Below are 22,839 nucleotides of genomic sequence, written 5' to 3'. Positions count from 1 at the left end.
CTGCAGATTTCAGATCCTCCTGATTCGGGGATGTCATCACCATGTCTCTGAAATTGTCCGAAGTCTAAACAAAAGGCACATCCCCAAATAAAGTAATTACTTGATTTTTAAAGTGGGAAAAGCTTTGTACTTTTATTATTTGGTGAATTAATATTTATTTTTCATAAAATGAACCATGCAAAACTATCACAATCCTAGTTCTTAGACTAAGAATTTCATAATCAATGAAAATCAAACCAACCTTGAGAAGTTGAAGAAATAATACAGAAAATAAACACTTTAAGAAACAGCATATTGCTCAACAAAACTCCTAGAAATAGAGATCAAATCCTAAGTGCCAAATGTGTATCATGGAAGTGTCTAATGTTTTAAGGTAACATTATCCCTCATTAAATCAGTTTTAATTTGTCATATATAAATATGGCAAACTTTGTTTACATTATTATGTTTGTTCTTATATTAGAACTATTGTTCCCACTTGTGTTATTTCCCAGTTTGAGTGATGGTATTTTCTGCATCCACCTTCTGTACTGGCAGCTGTTTTCCTTTCTAGAACCTTAGATGACTGATCCTCTTCCTGTTTTCATAGATTGAGCAGGGAGCAGATAATCACGAATTAGCCTCCTTTGATCATGCTGCTGAAAATAGCGTGAAGGCAGAATGCCAGTCGGATTAAAATAACTTTATATTCTGCTGTTGGCCAATTTGTTTCTTACCTTCTGCATCTCAGTGGGAAATATTGAAAATGTCATTATTCCTAAAGGCTTTTATTTGTGTATTTTGTTTCCATGCTCAGATTGAAATTGGTCTTGTTGTGGGAAATAGTCAAGTTGCATTTGAGAAGGCTGAGAGTTCTTCTCTCACTCTTATTGGTAAGTCTAATGATGAGAAATAGTTTTGGATTCCAACCAGAAGTCACAAAAGTTATTAATCCGTTTTTAACTAGTCTGTCTCCCCATTTATATGGGCCTAGTAGTAGTAGAAGTCTAGTTCATCTTTTCTGACCGACAGATATTATTAAAGGGGATAAGCTTTTAGGAGCTACAAAATATCAGATGCTTCAGTTTCCTGAAGACACTGTTCTTTAACCAGAGGTACTAATGACATCTTGGTTTAAGAAAAACAAGAATATAGAAAAGAGTTGGTAATAACAGATACAGAAGAAAACTACAGGTTTTGTGCCTTTAAAAAGAGCATGGAAAAATCTTTAGTAGCCAGAAGTATAAGGAAAGATGTCACCCACTTAATAATCAAATATCCTATAGCCAGAACATGAGAATGTGAACCCAGTTGCTTTTCATTGGCACTTACAAATGTACCTTTGTTGGCTCACATTTTTAGGTAAATCTACTTTAGTCATACTCCTTTGAATTGATATGTAAAGTGAATGGTGGTTAAATACATTTATTTCGTTTTTAAACTGCCTTTTAGAAATTTATTCCTTTCCAGTAAATATATTAGGTAAAGGTAAAGGTTCCCCTCGCACATACGTGCTAATCGTTGCCAACTCTAGGGGGCAGTGCTCATCTCCATTTCAAAGCCAAAGAGCCAACGCTGTCCAAAGACGTCTCCGTGGTCATGTGGCCGGCATGACTCAACGCCAAACGCGCACGGAACACTGTTACCTTCCCACCAAAGGTGGTCCCTATTTTTTCTGCTTGCATTTTTACATGCCTTCAAAACTTCTAGGTTGGCAGAAGCTGGGACAAGTAACAGGAGCTCACCCCGTTACATGGCAGCATTAGGGATTTGAACCGCTGAGCTGCCGACCTTTCGATTGACAAGCTCAACGTCCTAGCCCCTGAGCCACTTGTAAATATACTAAGAATATCTAAAAATGTGCATATTAAAGAGATGCATTGGGAGGAAAGTTGGCAAAAACAAATACACCATGGGAAGTACATATTAAAATGCATTTGTTATATATATTTTTCTTCACAGATATACTGAGTTGTATGTTGGTGCTGCCAATTGTTCTTATACAGCCTCTCTATTGTATTGATCATGTAGAATTGTATTTCATCCTGAGGGGATTTCTTAGAATCCATGACAATAATGCTTATGATCTGTACATATCTCACTTTTTATCAAAGTGGCATATATAGTACTCTTCTAATCTTGTTTTCCCAACAAAGCCATTATGGATGGGCAGACTGAGAAACAATGATTGCCCTAGATCAGTGAGTCTGCCTTGCTGAATGAAGGTCTTGGTCTAACTCCTTAACCATTATATCACATTTTGGCTAGACAGTTCCTTTCTGTGCTGCTTTTTCAGATGACAAAAAGCCACATCACTGATGACCCCTGGGAAAGTCATTTCATAGAAACTGATTGAAAAATGAAGGATTTTCTACATTTTATTTTATTTTATTTTTTCATTTGGATGTGGGAAATTCCTCTCTCTCTCTAACCTCTGGGTTTATTACATGCGGTATGCCATGCCTAGGTTAAAAAGCTGGTAATACAGATATGCCACTAATCTGACATTTTAGGTTGACAGAGAGTTCCTTTGAAGGATTTTATCAGGGTCTGGGAACAATCTATAAATGTTTTTATTATTACATATTGTATGTTGTATAGCATGATAAATGTTACTTTTTATGACAACCTTAAGTCAATTTGTGGTATATTTTTGAAAATAATCTACTTAATTTAGCAGAAGTTTGCATTGCTTTTCTAGTTCTACTAATTATGTTTGAATTTGCTATGTTATAATAGCTTTTTTAAATTAGAGAATGCTTGTGGGATTTGATGGTTAATAAAAGATGTATTGTGGAATGAAGGAAAAACCACAATTATTTTGCTGTCAGAGTTTCAAATACCACTTATGGCCAGGATGTGGCAGTATCGAATAAGAAAAATAAAATGGAAAACCTGAGTGGTTAATTTTGCTGCTTCCTTGGAAATAACATAACATACTAAAGCCCTGCATCTTAAAAGCTAACCATTTACCTTAATTCTCTTAACTTAATTTAACGATGACCTCCCTGCACCTCTGTCATAGACAAGTGAACTTTTTTCCCCAGAATCTAGACTAAAGTAAGGACATAATCCTTCTCTCCCTCCACCCCCCACACCTTTGATTCCTGGATGTATGGCTTCAAGCTTCCGTACTTTCCTTCCTGTCAGTTTATGCAGCCCCTCATAACCAAAGCCCTATCTATGGTCTTGTACTTCCCCTATTATTTTCTTTATTCCTTCTCATTCTTTGTAGCCTGCAAATTGCCCATTCATTGAGCACTTTTTTTTCTCTTGACCCCAAAGCCATTAGCCTATTGCTATCTAGATCTTCTGACATGGTTATAGGGTACTATTGTCCAATATGTTGCACATAATAACAAAATACTTCAGCAGAGTTCTTGTTTCACTCCTTCTTAAGGCCTTTTGGAGAAACTAACATGTCAGGGGCCAGTGTAGCTTTGCATTCAAGAAAATAGATGCCAAAACACAGCCATATGAAATAGGAAGAATGTGTGTGGCATGGAGACTATAGAGTGCTAGGAACAATGAGAATTAGAGAGCAAGAGCAAGAAGAACTGATGAAGAAAACAGAGAAGTAATGTACATGTGAACTCCCAAAATGGATTTTGTCAGACTCCATCAATCTTCACAGCACAACTATCCAAAGCATTCAGATGTTCTAGATCTTAGTACCAATGTATTTTTCAAACCCCTTCTCTAATTAGCCCTTGTGGCTGTAGATTTGATTTCTTCCCTTTTTAAAAATCCTTATTTGCTACTTTTCCTTCACTCTTATTTGGACTCATGTCAACTCTTAGTCTTCCTTTTTACTTTTAATCCTTTATTTCCCCTAGGTTCCAGTGCCTGGTCTGAGTCATTTATATGTTCTTTTGTGAGAATATAACAAAAATATTCTTTAAAAAGCTTGGCAGACTTTGCTATATAAATAGTGTAGACCTCAGTTCCCAGGATTCTCAATGTTAACTGAAAAATTCTGGGAGGTGAAGTCCACACCTTAAAATAGACCCCGAAATTCAAGAAGACTGAATTACACCAGCTTTAACTCCCTAGGTGATAGACCTTACAAATTATAGACCTGCTAGATTGGCTTTTCAAGGTAGAAATTTAAAGGAAGGTGGAAGGGCGAGTACATTAGCTGGGTCTGAATAGATTGTTAGAACTCTGAGCCATTTATAACGGGCCCGCCAACATTCCTGGTTCCCAAGTGTTGTAGAAACAATGTTCTGTCTTATCTTTAGTTATTTTACTCAAATTAAGCAAATAGATTTTTGTGTGAAAGGGCTGAGCTCTATCAATTTAAAGCATATTTCTGGGCCCCAGAAGAGTTACCATGTGAGACTATTGTAGGAAATAATTTAGTGTTATGGAAGCCTCTGCAACAATAAACAGGCATACAAAATGCATAGGTACCGTATATGTGGTACCTTGCTCAATAGTAGTAACTGTGAGAGGGATCTTGGAGTCCTAGTGGACAACCATTTAGATATGAGCCAGCAGTGTGCAGCAGCTGCTAAAAAAGCCAACACAGTTCTGGGCTGCATAAACAGAGAATCAAGAGCAGGTGAAGTGTTAATACCACTCTATAATGCCTTGGTAAGGCCACACTTGGAATATTGCATTCAGTTTGGTCACCACGATGTAAAAAAGATGCTGAGACTCTAGAAAGAGTGCAGAGAAGAGCAACAAAGATGATTAGGGGACTGGAGGCTAAAACATGAAGAACGGTTGCAGGAACTGGGTATGACTAGTTTAATAAAAAGAAGGACTAGGGGAGACATGATAGCAGTGTTCCAATATCTCAGGGGTTGCCATAAAGAAGAGGGAGTCGGGCTGTTCTCCAAAGCATCTGAGGGTAGAACAAGAAGCAATGGGTGGAAACTGATCAAGGAAAGAAGCAACTTAGAACTAAGGAGAAATTCTTGACAGTTAGAAGAATTAATAAGTGGAACAACTTGCCTACAGAAGTTGTAAATGCCCCAACACTGGAAATTTTTAAGAAGATGTTAGATAACCATCTGTCTGAGATGGTGTAGGGTTTCCTGCCTGGGCAGGGGGTTGGACTAGAAGGCCTCCAAAGTTCCTTCCAACTCTGTTGTTATTATTATAACATAAGATGTTGCATTTTATTGCAGCCAGTAGTATGTCTTTTTAAATTTCTTCTTTACCTTTTAGTATTAAGAAAATTATGAGACTGATTTTTAATTCTAATTTGTTTTCAGAATGAATTGGTGAAATGATGGGCAGGATCTAGTTTACTAATAACTACTATGTATCCTGTGTAGAAATATATAAGTAACTTTCTGTGTGCCAATTAGAATGATTTATGGATAGAATGATTAGATATACTGGCCCCTTAATACATAGTAGCTAAATATATCCTCCCACCCACCCACTTTCATGCATTGAGAAAAATATATTTTTACTCTTTTCTAATTTCTTAAAATTAACCTTGGGTGATAATATTAATTTATAAACTTCATTCAGATTTTTGACTGTTACTATTTCAGATTAATTAAGTCATTATTGCAAACAAATTGTTGATGGAATCTCCTGCACTTGCAAAAATAATAATAATAATAAGGGTATTATGCCTAGTATAAACTTATTGTGCCTCTCTGCCAGTATCCTTATGCCAAAGTGTATGGTACATGAACCAGAGCTCCTCTCTGAGGAAGATGGGTGGATAAGAAATATGAAAGAGATAAAGAGAGGGAGAGAGAGAAAGAGAGAGGGAGAGAGAGAACATTCTTTGTTTCTGCTTCAACCTCAAGTTAATTACGGACAGATTTCTATTTTAGCAGTATTAGAATATTATATTTAGAGGAAAACTGCTAGAATGATGGAAAACACAATTGCTTAGATGACTTCAGTGCTCTGCAGTGTTTCCAAACATATTTCCAACTCTATGAAATCTAAAAAATTGGTTGTAAACCAAAGGAAAAGTAGGATTTTCATGTATTTCAATAATCTTTAATAACCTGTCATATCATGAACAAATATCAAAAGTTCAGCATGGTATATTGGACTGTCCCAATTAAAAAATATAGGAAATAGTGCAGTCTCTGTGATGTATTATTATATGATTCTGTAACTTATTATATCTTATTATATACTTTACTTGTAAAAAAGCAGAGCAGAATTTTTTAACTATCCAATTTAAAATAGTGCTTTCTGTTTGCATGGAATCTATACATACATACATACATACATACATACATACATACATACATACATATATTATTTATTAAAACATAAGAAAATATGGGGATGAAATCTTGGCTAACTAAATTCTTGTTCAGTATGAAAGATATATGTATATTTTGTTAAGTATGTGTATACATGCAAACACATTTTAGATAAGGACAATATTTTCTATTATATTGAAGTTATCTGCAGTCTTTCAGGCTATTCTTAATTAAACAAGTTTGAAATAATTCTTAGCTCATGTTCTTAATAAATTGTTCCATGCATCAGACATATGTAATAGTGTATTTGAAATTTATCGTAGCCATCTGTAACAGCTTTGATTAAAATTATTGGTCTTGAATTTGCTCTTTTTTCTGCAGGCAAATCCAAAACTCGGGAAAACCGTCAGTCTATCATCAACCCTGATTGGAATTTTGAGAAGATGGGTATTGGAGGCCTTGATAAAGAATTTTCTGACATATTCCGAAGGGCGTTTGCCTCTCGAGTATTCCCACCTGAGATTGTGGAGCAAATGGGTTTGTACCAAACATAAAAATGAGTAGATGTTACGATAATATATGACTCCAGTGCACATCACAGAAATTAAAGCCCTGCCCAAAAGAACACAATAAGGGCCAATGCAAGGATAAAAATAAGGATTGAGAGAAATGAAATATATAAACTGTCATAGCAAGAAATGTACAAAAGATTTGTGAGATAAGAAAACTAAAATATAGTTTTCCCACAGCTTTAAGCTAGGTAAGGTCAATAAAAATAGCTAGGTGGATGATAGAATGCTCATTGTACAATCAACAGGTGCTCTAAAGCAGTGGCCTCCAACCTTTTGGGCACCAGGGATTGGTTCCATTGAGAGAGGTGTTTCTGCAGATTGGAGGGAGTATGGTTTTGCGCACTGCCTGCATCCTGCAGATCGGGCTTCGCTTTTTGCATGGCCCAGTTTCTGGCATGCTGTGGCCTGGTGCTGGTACATGGATTGGGGCTTGAAAAGCTTTGAAACATATTTAGTCTGCCAACATAGCCAGTTCAATGTTTGCTTAACTTTAAAATGCTTATGTTGTAAGAATTAGAAATTTCACTTAGCTGAAGTGAAGACTTAAAAGCAGAGGTGAAATTAAAATTTTTTACTACCAGTTCTGTGGGTGTGGCTTGGTGGGGGGGTAATGTGACTGGCTGGGCGCGGCCAACTTTTTTTTTTTTGTGTACTTTTAAAAGCATTTTTTCTACAACCTCTTCTGCCGAAGAGGTTGTAAAAAATGTTTTTAAAAGCCTATGATGATCAGGCAACTCACCTGGGATCACCAGAGCAAAAAAAAGTTTTAAAGGGTTCTTACGATCCCAGCTGAGTTGCCTGATCGCCAGAACCTTTTAAAAGCTTTTTTTTACAGCCTCTTCAGCCGAAGAGGTTGTAGAATAAAATGGTTTTAAAGGGTTTTGATAATCTCAGCTCAGCCGTGCGATCATCAGAGGCTTTTTTTAATTTTTAAAAGCATTTTTTTGGCCGAAGAAAAAATGCTTTTAAAGTTAAAAAAAAACCTCTGATCGCGCGGCTCAGCTGGGGCAGGAGGGACGGGGACAGGGATTTTTGCTATCTGTTCTCCAAACCACCCACCGCCATCGCTACCGGATCAGGCGATCCAGTCCGAACCGGGAGCATTTCACCCCTGCTTAAAAGGCTTCTCCTATGACATTTAATCACTTTCAAGTTAGTCTAGGGAAATGGACAGGATTGGATAAACTGTTCTTTCCTACAAAACAATTCAACTAACAAGACGAAGAGAAAATTATACCATTTTTACTGTTTCTTGGAGTTTCTAGATTGACTATTCTACCAGCTTAAATGTCTGATGATCCAACCATACTTCTTAATTAAAACTGGAAACGTGCCTTTGTTATGCTTCAGTATATTTCTTTTTAAAGTGCAGTAAAGAACACAAGAGAGCCAGTTTGGTGTAGTGGTTAAGGCATCAGGCTAGAAATTAGGAGACCATGGGTTCTAGTTCTTCCCGGCCAACTTGGTAATCTTGGGCCAGTGAGTTTCTCCCAGCCCTAGGAAAGAGGCAATGGATAAAACCATTTCTGAAAAATCTTGCCAAGAAAACTGTATGGACTTGTCCAGGCAATCTTCAAAAATTATAGAATGGAAGGGGAAAAAATACAAGATGTGGCAGAAATACTGTGGGCAGCCATTCCTTGTCTCATGGAGTTGTTCTACATCAACCAATTCACACTTCTTAAATTTCTGTTGGCCGCAGACTAAGTTAATTTTTCAGAAGTCAGCAAACTTGTGACTTCCTGACAGAAGATGATGGGGTCTCTTCTAAGTCTCTTATAGCCTAAATGCTTGTTTCCCCTGACAAGCTACAGTCTTTTTCAAATAGAGAAGTTGCTTTTTAGTAAGCAAAGCTTCCCATTCCAGTTCCATTTTCTTTTTGGCAGGCCCCTCCCTTAGGCAAGAGAAGGTTATCTGAAATTTGAAGAAAAGGGCTGCTTCCTGACACCCATCCTTTTTCTCTGCATTAGTTATAACTTGCTTTTCCAACTATATTTCAGAGCTCAAATGCCAGGTTGACATCTGTTCAGGTTTACCATAATAATTCATGAGGGGAAAAGAAAAAAATTGAAGTTTGTGTACAGCAGGAGAAGATCTTTTCCCTCTCTGTGTTTTCCTTTCTCTGTTCTTTTGCTTCACAAATGAAAAATGATAAATGTGCCAGCTGTGTAGCCTGGCGGGATTGATCATCTGCATTACAGTTTGCTTCAGATTAGGGATTCTATAACTCTTCCATTTGTAAAATGAAGTGGGGGAAAAAACCAGAATATAAATCAACTACACTCTGCCGAATCCACAAAAAATGCTTATTGTGAGGCCATAGATGTGGACTGGTAGAAATTGGAAGTAGCTTTCACCCTGAGATCAGCTGTGAAATCCGTCCAGATCTGTCCAGCTTGCTCGAACTGCTAGCGCCAGTGGCAGGAGGTTCCACCCACCTGCCGGGACATCATTACGTTCCGTTTTTGACCCTCTGCACATGTGCATAGCGTGCATGCACTCCTGCACACTCCTGTTCCCAAAACAGTAACAAAAGTAAGTGGATTTCACCGCTACCGGAGATTATCTAGTCTACCTTTTGAAGTAAGCAGTAGCTATTCAAGAATACAGTATGAAGGAGGAAGAAACAATTTTGTTACAGTGAAGAAGCTACATTGATTCCTCTTCCCAAATGCCAAAGGAAAGCTTATTATTTGGATTTTAACAACAAAATGGGGAAGCTTCTGGCTTCTTAAAGGCTAATCTATGCATCATGGGAAAAGCCAGCAGTGTCAAATGATGAAATTTTTACTGCTATAAATGTAAATGTTTAAGGTATATAAGGCCTCTTTATCATTTCCCAGATCATGTGATTTTCATTGCAATTTTTATTTATTCACACATAACCTTGAATATTTGTGAATTAAGGGCCTTAAATATCATTTCAATGATCTAACCATTTAAGGAAATAAATGCACATAATATCCAGAAGCATTTGCCATAACTGCAGTTTCTAGGAATGTTAATAAATATTGCCACACCATAAACTTGAGTTAATGAAAGCAATGACTGATGAGTAGATATTGTAATCAATTCCAAAATAGAATGGACATGTGTGTCAGTTTATTTGTATCGGAGAAGTGTATGACAAAAAATAACACTAGATTTATAGCTCTATATTTTACAATAAATATCCATGCTAGATTTTTAAAAGGTCTAGAAAATTGCTAGCAATTGTGGATCAATAATATAAAATTTAAAATTCGATGGCTGAAAGTAAGGTTAAGTGAGCTGTAACCCATCAATGCTGGTGGCCTATCCTGTAATCTCCAAGCACGTTTTGGGCTGCCTTCTCATTTCAAGCTCTTAGAAAGTTAGGCTGCTGGTGTGTCTCCTCTGCGGTTGTGATTTTGCTAAAAGCCTAAAATTACTTTAAATGAAATGTAGTTAAATAATAATAATAAAAAGCAAGCTCTCAGTCCCACTTTTGGGCTCAAGTTATGTTTAAATATGTGCAATTTTTATTTTTAGCCCAGGGCTTTTCTCAATATGCATTAGGAATTCTTGCTTTAATCTGATTTTCTTTTTGTTTGCATTCCATCAGAAGAGATAATTGTTCTCCAGTTTGCATAAATCCTAGAGGGTCTATTGGTTCCAATTCATCTTCTTTCATTGTCATTTTTCCTGCAGGTGGTCTTGGTTTTATTGTAGCACTGGAGGCCAATAGATATTATGCTTAGACACTTTGTAATCACTGGAAAGAGCCACTATGCATTTAGCTATTATCTTCTCTGTCTTAGAATAAGTTTACTTGCTCTGACTCTTATCATTGGATATGAATGATATAAGAAGGCCAGAAATTTCTAGAACTTGATTACAAAAATGGTTACAGAAACTTTTTAATACATTCTATAATACTGTCATTTTCACTGAGTTTCAGTATATTTCCTGGACTAATGTCATGTGTTGATATAAGCATTTGGGACTTTCAGTCTGGACAATAGTTTCCTTAACTATACAACATGTGTAACTTTTCATTTTAATTCCCACTTGCAGTCATGCCTAAATACGGAAAGTACATTTGCTAACATCTGATACAATATTCTCCTCATCTCCAATTTGTCCTTTCTTGTATTTCACAATTGATATTTGAAGTATAATCTTCAAACATGTCTCCTTTTGCTTATGAAGCTCTGTAACGTGTTATAAAATTCTATGCTATTAGAATTCTAAAATTTCTTGACTCTCTCTCTCACTCCTCTCCATGTAAATATCTGTGACTTCTGTAAGCTAACCTGTTAAAGCAGCTGTCCTAAATTTAAAGCTTTCCAGGCCTGTTGTTTTAACTACACATCCCAAGGTCCCTAACCAACCAAGTTATTGTGCCTAATAATTGTATGTTAACATTCTTTCCCCAATGTGGTTAATTTCTGTTATACGAGTGTCACTTAGCCATGCACTGAATAATATGAGAAATGTGGCAGTTTGAGTGAATGGGATATTGGGAGCTAAAGCAAAACAAATAATCCTGCAAATGGCATTTCAGACTGGCATTTGCAGACTAGCTTAATGATGTGGTTATCTCCTTTTAATTTGTATCAAATGTCAAACTACTGAGAATGGCATACTGACAACTTTGTCTTTGGACCTTGTAATATCTTTTTCTGTTATTTTGATGGGCATAGTTTCCCATGTGAATTGTGTGCTACAAGTGGGTGAGCAAATAATTAAAAACCGGTGCCCTGTTTAAGGAGTGACCTTTGATCAGCAAATGATGGTAAACAGAGGCATTTAGATACACCTATCTTAAGGAAGAGGCTGAGTTTTAAAAGCTGTCTGTTAACAATGCTGACATTTGGATACACTGCCTGCTTTTCTCTCAGAAGGGAGATAAGATGTAAATGCGTGTATTGCCCCAGTGCTAGAAGAGATACAGAGTAGCTTCATTTTGAAGTTTGTCATCACCTGTCTATTTGAAAAGAGGCCTGTCTTCATGTTTTCAGAGTCTTCCATGTTGGCCAGGTGGGGACATTTTGTACAGAGACAGCTATTGGGTGCAAAGAGGTGAAAGTGTGGGGGAGGCTCAGCTGTAGAGTGTGTGCTTTGTATGGAGAAGGTCCCAGGTTTAATCTGTAGTATCTCCAGCTCCTTCAGTTCCTGCCAATCAGCTCTACTGACTTTTACCCTTGCTGATGTAAATGCTAAACTCTGGGCAGCCCTCTGATAACTGGTAGATTCAGAGCAGATGAAATATGGTTCTTTGCAATAATGAACAGTTTTAATTTTAAAAGGGGGTTAGGCAACTTTATGGAGCGGGAGGGAATAGGTCCATTAGTACTATTAGGCCTCAGATGGACTTCCCCGTATTTAGAGACCTAGTGTGATTATCCCCATAGCTTGCTTCCATTAGAATTATTAATTACAAAGTGCCATACCCATTCAGGGTAACTTGATTTCATATGTGGCAGCTTTATAAATTCGTATTGCTTTGTCAAGAATGGCTTTATTTTCAGTGCATATTCCCCATAGAAATAATGAGACTGAGTATTATTCTCGCTTTACGCATAACTCAAGCTGGGTGTCTTTGGGCCAGTTACCCTCTCTCAGACCTAGGAAGGAGCAATGTCAAATCACTTCTGAAAATCTTGCAATGCAGTCACCAGGAATCAAAAGACACACACAACATAAAATAAATATTAGGTATAGGAGGATTTGAAAATAAAAGTTATAAAATAAAGATATTCATCAATATTCTTCACCAGTGCTTGCTAAATTGCTGTGTAACTTATTGATTCTGAAGTTCCATACAATGTCTCGTGAAGATGAAGGGACAGGAGCCATTTGAGTAATTTTGAAGGGTGTTTTTTTACATTTTTAATCAAAGAAAAAAATCAAGAACCTTTCCTTTGCAAAAAAGATGGCAGATCTATAACAGAGGTTACAGAATCTGAAGCAAGGCCACATCTAAACTGTACAGATTTATAGGCAAACTCATATAAGTAGATACATTAACTTTAAAGGAACCTTTAAAATAATTTCATTTATTTCTTATATGCAGTCACGAGGGAGTAGCAAGAAGACCTATACAAATTGGGAAATGTGCATAAGAAAAGTAGCATATGTTTGTCAAGTTCACTAGCACATCCCTATTTATAAGAGCTATAGCTACCATGGAATAGAACTGAATATGTGGACCAATCTTTAAAGTAACAGCCCTACGAATCTAATATTGGAATAGTAATCTGGTATTCTCCAGGGGTTTTGGATTTCAATCCTAATCAAGCTGCCAAGTACTATAGGACTGCGGAAGTTGTAGTATGAAACATCTGGTGAACGTCAAGTTGCAAATCTCATTTGTGCTCTTATAGCAATGGTTTATTATTAACAGTATCTTTAGCACTAAAAAGAAAAGTTTTGTTTTCTGCCAAGTCAGTTTCCTCTCTACTGAAATCCTGTAGCATTGAAGTTTCTGCCAGAGTAAATTATTGTTATCAGAGAGGATTAGTGTGCATAAGCCCTTAAGAATTACTTTTTGGTATCACAATGAAAGTTTATATATATATATATACACGTGTGTGTGTGTGTATTGTGCATCTCAGTCATTCTAGTTACATGCAGTTGCTTGATAATGGCATACCTTAAGTAGATGAGATTTTGGGTGTATCCCTTTTACCTTGTTGCCTTTGCAGTAAGAGGCTAGTGTACAGCATCAAGGGATTACATTCACTGGCTTGCCTGGCAACAGAAATTCCCTAAACTTGTTTGTACAAAATCTGTTCTGACTTGTTCGTAGCTTTTTTGTAGCCTCTCTCATCTCAGCAAAATGGGATTCCCCTTTTCTGGCATCACTCATCATTCAAATCCCACCTCACTGATTTTTGGCTACACAAGAGATCGTGTTCCCTATATGCTGAATTAACAGGTTCTTCTTTGACACTAATTTGACAAGGATCACCTTTAATTTATCACCACCTTGCTGGTTCATATGTATAATTAGTCTTTCACCTCCACTATTTTTTCTTTCCTTCCCCCCATTTGCACTGAGTGTTTGCTTTTCTATCTGTCTCTCTCAAATACCTAAGAGTTGACTAATAAATTTTTCTCTATCCAGCTCCCCATCAAGGTAATGGCAAAGCAGATGCATTAGAAAAAATTACAAATGTCAACAGTATGAGTCATAGTCATTATTGGTTGCTATGACTCAGCCCATCTTAAAATGTTATTGCCTTTCCAACTTGAAAGCCCACCTAAGCTAAAATTCAAAAACTTAATATAATATCATTCTATTAATTCATCTTATTTATTGAATTTGTATATTGCCTATTTTTCTATCAAATGATTCTGGGCTGCTTACAATACCAGAAATATCAGAATAAAATAACATAGGATTAAAACATTAAAACATCTCCATCTGTAGAAAGATCCCAAATATTGGTTGCCAGAAATAAAGTTAGCCCTTTCGACAGTACTTCCCTTTAGTCATCTGCCAGTAAATTTATTTTCATACCCTAATACATAAACATTTTCTATGTTTGCGTTTTATATACTCCTTCGTTACAATAATTTGGGTAATATATGAAGCCTTATATTACACATAAAAGAACAAACAAATCAAAAAAACTTACTGCCTTCCCTAAGTATTGGAAAAACTGGAAAATCCTAGCCATTCTCTGTTGGTGGTATGGTCCTATCCACTTAATTCATCTTCTCACCTGCTGTTCTCTCACATGCATATAGATGTTGTACCTAGCATCAGAAGGTGGCCCACTCATCTTAATCAGTGTTCCAATATCTCAGGGGTTGCCACAAAGAAGAGGGAATCAAACTATTCTCCAAAGCACCTGAGGGTAAAACAAGAAGCAATGGGTGGAAACTAATCAAGGAGAGAAACAACTTAGAACTAAGGAGAAATTCTCTGACAGTTAGAACAATTAATCAGTGGAACAACTTGCCTGCAGAAGTTGTGAATGCTCCAACACTGGAAATTTTTAAGAAAATGTTGGATAACCATTTGTCTGAAATGGTGTAGGGTTTCCTGCCTGGGCAGAGGGTTGGACTAGAAGGCCTCCAAGGTCCCTTCCAACTCTGTTATTATAAATCAATGTTGCTGTTTAGTAAATTTGCTCTAGATTCAGGTGACTGAGAACGTTTAGAAACAAGATTACTCAGAAAAAATTTTCTTATATATCCATCAAATTTCTAGATATCTTTTAGTTGTGCAGAAATTCTTCATTTTTATAAATATAATATATAAAATGCATATATTTCTCTCTACAATATTCCTGTTCTCTTTCTGGTCCTTCAGTACTTTGAGAATGGAGAGGTAGGATAGTGTACACTACACACAGTAATCTGTACCATTATGCAGAGAGATTTATGTTGAATGTTACTTTGATCTTTCAATACATTAAGTTGAAAGTTACACATAAGAAATAATGGAGGAGAAAGTTTACTAGATTGAGTACTGGATGTCAAGAATATTCCTTGACATCCAATGTCAAAATTAGATCTTAATTATGTACAAAAAATGTTATCTTGAATTTTGACATATTTTGTTAATGCCATTCAGCTGGTTTTCCTTACACTGTAGCCTGGGGTGATTGTGGTAGCTGGAAAGATTAACTTGGAAAATGTCTGCATTTTAGCTCATTGTTTTTCTACTAAGTATTAAAAGTAGTTTTAAAGGCAAAATACAGGACATTGGCAGATTCTGAGCCTAGTAATTAACCAGGTGAGCCATGAAAATTTTAAAGTGTTTACCAAAATTGTGAAAGAAGGGAAAGGATTAGTCTTCTTCATCTCATAATAGCTAGTAATTTTTGGAGGTGACTGCTAGAATTGATGTGTGTCTGTGCAAGTGTATAACATGAGATTTAAAATTTTAGTTGCATATCTTTCCCTTGCAATAAAAAAAGCTTTGAGGTAGAGCCAGTTCCAACCTTGAATTGTTTAGCCTAATTAGCATAGAGAGAATAGATTACAAAATAACAGAAAAGAGGAAGATATCCCCTTGCAGTCTAAAACACATTTAGAAGTTTCCTTCCTGAAGCCTCCAGGAAGCCCTTTAGTAGTATGTTTCTGTATAGCTTTGTAAACAATAAACTTGACTCATCAAGTTTCTTAGAAAAGAAATGAAAATCACCACAAAATAAGGTATTAATTTCAGTACATGCTGGGATATCTCAAGAAATATAAAAAATCTATGACAAGAAAATAATTGTGTGATTGAAACAAAAAAGGGAATTAATCTGCTTGAGTTGAGGTATTCTGGAGGAGTTACTGAAATGAGAGGGATATTTACCATGTGTTTCATCCCCAACTCCCCAACAATTACAGGAAGAAACTTTATAGCTCTAATTTCAGATTTCCTTCTACAGAAACAAGGTCATGTACCTATCTCTTTGACTTAGTCACTCCTCTCCTTTCATTTACTAGATTTATAGCCTCCTCTATGATTTGCTTTACATATTTTTGCCAAGAACAAAAAATTGCATATACCGGTAGTACTATATCTGAGCTTGTGCATGGGTACGGTTATCATCCTTTGCCCCTTAGAGTATAAAAGCTGTTTTAGCAAACTCCAAAAATGGCTAATGGGCAGATTTATTGGGCTAGTGGGAATAAGTTCTGTTCCTAACCAAAGCTGTCTGTAATTTTAAATAATAATAACTATGATTTTGAATTGTACTTATGGAGGAAAGCCTAAGAATAGTCAGCTGGTAAGATGATATGTTTATCAGTTTTCTGGTAAATTGTGGTATAAATAGCAAGTAATAATTGCTGCTCTATTTTGCACCAATTATTGTTCTGGCCAAAAAAATGGTTTTCTGTGTTAGTTTCATGATTGTGTTTTCTCTTCTTTCTTTTTAGGCTGCAAACATGTGAAAGGTATCCTCTTATATGGCCCTCCTGGCTGTGGTAAGACACTTATGGCCAGGCAGATTGGCAAAATGTTGAATGCCAGGGAGCCAAAAGTTGTGAACGGCCCCGAAATCCTTAACAAATATGTCGGAGAATCAGAGGCCAACATTCGCAAGCTCTTTGCAGATGCTGAAGAAGAACAAAAAAGGGTAATTTAGGAACATGAAAAAAATTACAATGGTGTTCTGTTTGGGTTAGGATTCAGGCTACTAGTAGAATCAGCATAGCATATGTTAACTGCCACAGGAGCAACTTGTGGCAACTTCTTTTCTTCATGTCATGTAATAACTATTATTAAGAAATGTGTGGCTTGAGATTGCATCATTGTATGGCATATTTTTCTCCCCTTGTGAACAATGAAATTGAGTAGACATGGGCAGAAATTATATTTTTTTCCCAATTAAAAATAACTAGACCTGATGAGTGAAAGAAATGGCAAAGATATATTTCATTTTTAACAGCCTCCGTGATGTGCAGTTTGAGATGTAGTAGCTCATGGGATTGCAATTTTGTTAATGTGGGTATTCTAGGGGAGGAAAAGAATTTGGATCTATTCCAATGACTGTCAGTCAATTTTAGAAATCTTTTCATTTGGAAATTTAGCGTAGCAATGTGTCTGACTACCCTTACTATAGAATGGACTGGAAGAAGACTGAGACAGGAGAGTTGATTCAGTCTGCAGATAGGGCTGTTGTTTTTTGTTCCCACAGAGACTAACTAGCTGATCTGAGAAGTCAGTAAACAGTGCAGGGGTACAATAAAATCCTCCAGCAAATGCTTTTCAATATCCACTGTGATATAGTAATTAAAGAACTGTAGTAGGATTGGCGAAAGAAATCTACCATTAGTTGTAAAAATTCAGTGTGTGATTCTGTGCCCTTCATATACCCTCAGCCTAATTTACATCAGAGGATGGCTAGTATAGAAACAAAGTTCTCCAAAGAAAGTCAGGATACACATCTAACCAATTAATCAAACAATTTTATTTAGAGGCATAATGTCTGATATTATTGGAGGTAATAAATAGCATTTATTATAACTCTATCAAGCCTCCTTTACTTGTCACTTTTCTAAGTATTAAAAAGCTTAAATACTGTACAGTCTATGTTTGCCCACTTTTAGATTTTATGAATCTTTGCTATTGAATATTATTAAAACATTCCTAGAATCTGAGTGAACAAAGATAATTCTTACTTCCTTTTTTTCATTAACAAAGGCATCCATCATTCTGGTCCGCTATTAAAAAGCCACTGCCCTTGTCTCCATTTAGTCAGTTCAAATAAGGAATAGTCAGAGCCAATTATGTGAAAATTTCATTTAACAGTCAGAGCTGATTTGGGCCAGCTGTCCTATATACATCTTACAAACCATATGCCTTTATCACAATGAACTTCTCACCACAGATTCTGGAAGGACATCATGCTCCAGTTAAAATAAATTTAAAACTTCAATAAAAACATCATGATCTAAAACAACAACAACAACAACCAGAATCCGCTGATGGCTATAATACTGGAAAACCATTTTGAAAGTTCAAGAGTTTCACCAAACCCCGGGCAGATGGAAGCCTATTGACAGTTCCTTAAGTAATTGTCACCTCACATTTGGAAGTTGCACTGCATAGGGCCACCCTTGAAGACCTTCTGGTAGCTTCAGTTGATCCAGAATGCAACCACATGGGTAGTAGTGAGTTTGATTTATTTTGTGCATGTAGATTTTTATTACAAGAGGTGTACTGGGAAGCATTTAGCTTCCAAGCACTGTTCAGGATATTGGTTATCACTTTCAGTTACATATTAAGACATAGGTTTCATGCAATCTGCCCCTTCAGTGAGCTCCAAGAGGGGAGGGTTGCTACAGGTGCTTTTATTGAGACAAAAATCAATACAAGATGCAAGTATTTTGAGTGAAGGTCCCTCTCCTCTGTTCCAGAGATGAAAACAACCCTATCCTTGTTTTTAGTGCATTGGATCATGCTGCCCTGACTATATAAGGACTGTAGAGATGGAATGGAAGATTACTGCTCCCCAAAGGAGTGGCGCTGCATGTTTAGTGAGGGTGACAAGTTATAGATATTTTACTATTGGTTTTGGCCAATATTAATATTGATTAAAGTTTTATAAAACTCTAGGAGTCAATTGATTGCAGCAGCAGAAAACCCCCAAATAATAATTAAATATGTGCCAGCTATAAACATGGTGATGGTAATTTGAGGGTGACTTAGACTTGCATGACTTGTCATCATTCGAAGAAAGGAATCCTCTATTGCAGTAGTTCTCAACCTTTTCTTCACTGTGGATCCCCTTTTGTGGCTGTGGACCATGGCTATGGAATTCCAAAACTTAACTCCAGATTTAAATCATAACATTTCTTCTAGCCTTTGTGGACCACTGTTGTATTGTATTAGATACCCTGCTGCATAATATCAAGGCATTGCCTGAAGTACAAATGCAGCAAAATATATTCCCAAATATAAAAGGAGGTATACAAGAAAATAGGATTATTTTACAGATTCCATAGAAACTTGGGGCAGGATCTGAAATAATTAGTTCATGCTAGACAATCAAATGATAGTGAGTTGAGCCCATTCACAGTGTAGGACTGGATTAAAATTCATATTGGTGAGAGCAGTGGTGGGATTCAAATTTTTTTACTACCGGTTCTGTGGATGTGGCTTGGTGGGTGTGGCTTGGCTTGGTGGGCATGGCAGAGGAAGGATACTGTAAAATCTCCATTCCCCCCCACTCCAGGGGAAGATTACTGCAAAATCTCCATTTCCTCCAGATCAGCTGGGACTCGGGAGGCAGAGAATAGATGGGGGCGGGACCAATCAGAGATGGTATTTACTGGTTCTCCGAATTAGTCAAAATTTCCGCTACCGGTTTTCCAGAACTGGTCAGAACTTGCTGAATACTACCTCTGAGTGAGAGACTGATCAGCAACTGCAGGAAGAATATGGCTTCAATTAACGATTTTCACTAAGTAAATCTCAAGAGATAATTAATTTCTCATTTTGCCATGTCAAATATTACATAATTTTGTTTATAAAATAAACGAATTTTAAATGTTATTTGCCACTCGGCTTTATATATCAATAGGAACATTCTCTTGAAATGTTGATAACATTCAGCAGAATGATACTCAAAGATTCAGAAAATTCAAAAATCTAAATTCTTCTTGAGAAAAGAATTGCAATCCTTTGTGTTTTATAATTCATTCTGCCTAATTGCAATCCAATAAATACTTCATACTGCATATGTTTATCTTTTTCTAATAGCTTTAAGAATTTGTAATGTTGACTTGGCTAGAAATGGAATTCAGTCAATGTAACTGTGAGTTTTGTAATTTACCTGAGTTTTTAGAGTTTCTATATTTATATGCTACTAGAACTCCCCTGTCTGTTTGCACTGTGATGCACCGTTAGCCCAAATGATGCATCATACTGCAAAAATGCTTGAATCAAAATACCTCAAATCCATTAACTTAATGGTACAAAATCTTGAACCCATTTCTGCCATTGTGATACTATCATAACTGTTACTGTAATTGAAATTTCAAGGGTCTTCTCATCAGTTGTATTTACAAAACTCTGGCTGCTGCATCATCATCACTCAGCTACAGTCATGTGATTTATGATGCTCCCTGCCAGTCAGACAATTCGTGTTGTCATTGCTTTTTTGCCCATCCATTTCATTCTATTTCTCTATTTAGGTAAGGAAATACCTTCAAAAGGATGACTCAATGGGTCATCGGTTTTCTAGTTCTAAAAAAAAATGTTCATAAAATTCTGAGTGTACATATTGTAATATTCTATTCCCTAAAGTATTTTAGTGGCCTTTGTAATATTAATAATATTAATTAGTCTACTGTTAACTGAGCTGTTCTGGAATACTGAAACTGAAAATGGGTTCATAATAAATGCTTTATTTATGGCCATAAGCCTTGTTCCAAATGAACATTGAAAGCTTATTCCATTTATTATGATTAGAATGGAATTGTTCTTTAGAAGCTTAAATGCTTTATTCTGCATTCCTTAAAACAGCTATATGATAGCTATTAGAAAAAGGATGATAATATTTTAATCGCATACTTCGATTTTTCTTCATCAGCTTGGGGCAAACAGTGGTGTTCATATCATCATCTTTGATGAAATCGATGCTATCTGCAAACAACGAGGGAGTATGGCAGGCAGCACTGGAGTCCATGATACTGTTGTGAACCAGCTCTTGTCTAAAATTGATGGTGTTGAACAGTTGAACAATATCTTGGTAATCGGTATGCAGTTGCCTTATTCTCTTGGGTCTTCTTGAGAGGAAGGCTTTGTCATATCTTTAACATATTTGCAGGGAGACGTGGATGCAAGATATTTCTGGATGCAGAGAGTGAATGTCTCACTCTTCAAAGTCTTGAGACTAAAACAAAAGTTTTAGAGCCTTAGACAAGAGATTAAATTTAGATAATTTATCTTACATAATAGGGAAATTATTTATTTATTTTCTTATTAATATAGCCGCCAATGTCACAACAAGTTAATCTGGTCAGCAGACAACAAAACTAAAATAATACACTACCAGTTATTTATATTCAATCTTTAGAATTATTAATTGACTGAGTCTTAGCTTTTTATATTCTTTAGCAAAGAGATCTTTTGCAGTAAGTTTTTATACTACTGTTTTTCAAAGGAGGTTTGAAATTGTAATATTTAAATTAATAATTAAAGGAGATAAAATGGAAAACAGAAAAAGGTATTAAAAAGTTGTCATAACTACTTCAAAAAGAAAAAGTGAGAACAAACTCAAGGAATAATATTGGTGGAAGAACCAGTTCTTTTACTTTATGTTAGTGGGAGTACAAGGCAAGATGGTGATACTTTCCTTGTCTGTTTTCTTCTCTCTCTCCCTCCCTCCCTCCCTCCCTCTCTTCTCTCTCTCTCTCTCTCTTTCTTTCTCTCTATCATACTGCATCTTATATTTGTTTTCATGCAGATTAGTTTGTATATTAATTGCGATCCTATCCACATGTTCATTTATTTGAATAGTAAAACTTGAGACAGCAACTCACAGAAATAGATATATCAACATATCTTTGAAACATAGTTTGGAACCATGGATATTACTAGATGTATTCAAGCCTATGAACAATCCTTCTTCATTTCTCCCATTTTGTTCTCTCTCATATGACTAGATGGCTCCTACATAGACACACACACACACCTTTTGAGATCCTTTTGGGATCTCCGTATATAAATAAAAGGTTAAAAAAACCATTATCATGCCTGATGGGAATGGTATGTTTGATTTGTCACTTTTGCTTAATGGAAACATATAACAATTAAGTAGGAATGTTTGCTTGGCACCTAAAAAGCTCAAACAGCTAACCTAAGAACCAGGTGGTTTTGTATTCATTCTTTTTCAAGCTAGTAATAATTTCTTTTTGATGTCCAGGTATGACCAATAGACCAGACCTGATTGATGAAGCACTCTTACGACCTGGAAGACTGGAAGTGAAAATGGAGATTGGTAAATAATCAGGGCAGCAATTATTATCAAAACCCACAAACAAATGGTAGGCATTGGAAAGGAAGGCATTTGGTAGGAAATAATTTTGTAAATATGATTCCATGGCCTCAGCCATCTCTCCATAATTTATATTAACTATTGAACAAGGAAGATGTGCAGTATGGATTCTCTTGAACATTACACTAACGGAACCATGATACCCATGACTGAAAAATACTCATAGAGATTGAACAAAAGACAAAAACAAAAGCAACAAGCCATCAGTTTGGCTTCATGTAAATTGTTTTTCCCTCTATGGGATCATACAGAAATGGTTGAATTCTTATATTTGAAGAACATCAAGCTGCAATAAGCCTTGAGCTTGCATTCTTATGTCTTTTCCATTTTCAGCAATAGAGAAGGACATTTAGTGTTTCTTTCCACAAGTTGGCTTGTTCTTATTCCTAAATTTCCCAAGTTTGGATACAGCTACAGAAGTTTAAGCTATATTCATCCATAGCATGTAAACATGGGGAAGTATAAATGTGATTTGATAGGATATGACGCTCCTAATTAGGAGATATCAGGGGAAAAGTCTAGACTGGGAAATCCTAAAACACCCCAGGCAATTGTAAGATTTGTTGCTAAGAAAGTTGCATGGATGTTTCCATAACTGTCCAGTCAGACATTATTTATGCCTAA

The 22,839-nt window shown here is 36.2% G+C and overlaps 1 protein-coding gene across 4 annotated transcripts in view; it reads left to right on the top strand.

Moving 5' to 3' along the window:
• The window catches only part of NSF (N-ethylmaleimide sensitive factor, vesicle fusing ATPase), a 130,353-nt gene that overhangs the window by 33,488 nt on the left and 74,026 nt on the right, over positions 1-22,839 (top strand). For all 4 annotated transcript variants that reach the window (XM_058181481.1, XM_058181482.1, XM_058181483.1 and 1 more), the window contains exons 7-11: positions 797-872; positions 6,549-6,704; positions 16,589-16,788; positions 20,749-20,914; positions 22,084-22,158. In XM_058181481.1, the coding sequence (XP_058037464.1) occupies positions 797-872; positions 6,549-6,704; positions 16,589-16,788; positions 20,749-20,914; positions 22,084-22,158 (673 nt within the window). The remainder of the gene's footprint in view (positions 1-796; positions 873-6,548; positions 6,705-16,588; positions 16,789-20,748; positions 20,915-22,083; positions 22,159-22,839) is intronic.

Source organism: Ahaetulla prasina, chromosome 4, assembly GCF_028640845.1.
Source record: "Ahaetulla prasina isolate Xishuangbanna chromosome 4, ASM2864084v1, whole genome shotgun sequence".
NCBI classification, from domain to species: Eukaryota; Metazoa; Chordata; class Lepidosauria; order Squamata; family Colubridae; genus Ahaetulla; species Ahaetulla prasina.
The sequence above is the reverse complement of the archived record's forward strand: the minus strand, read 5'-3'. Positions and strand labels throughout refer to the sequence as shown.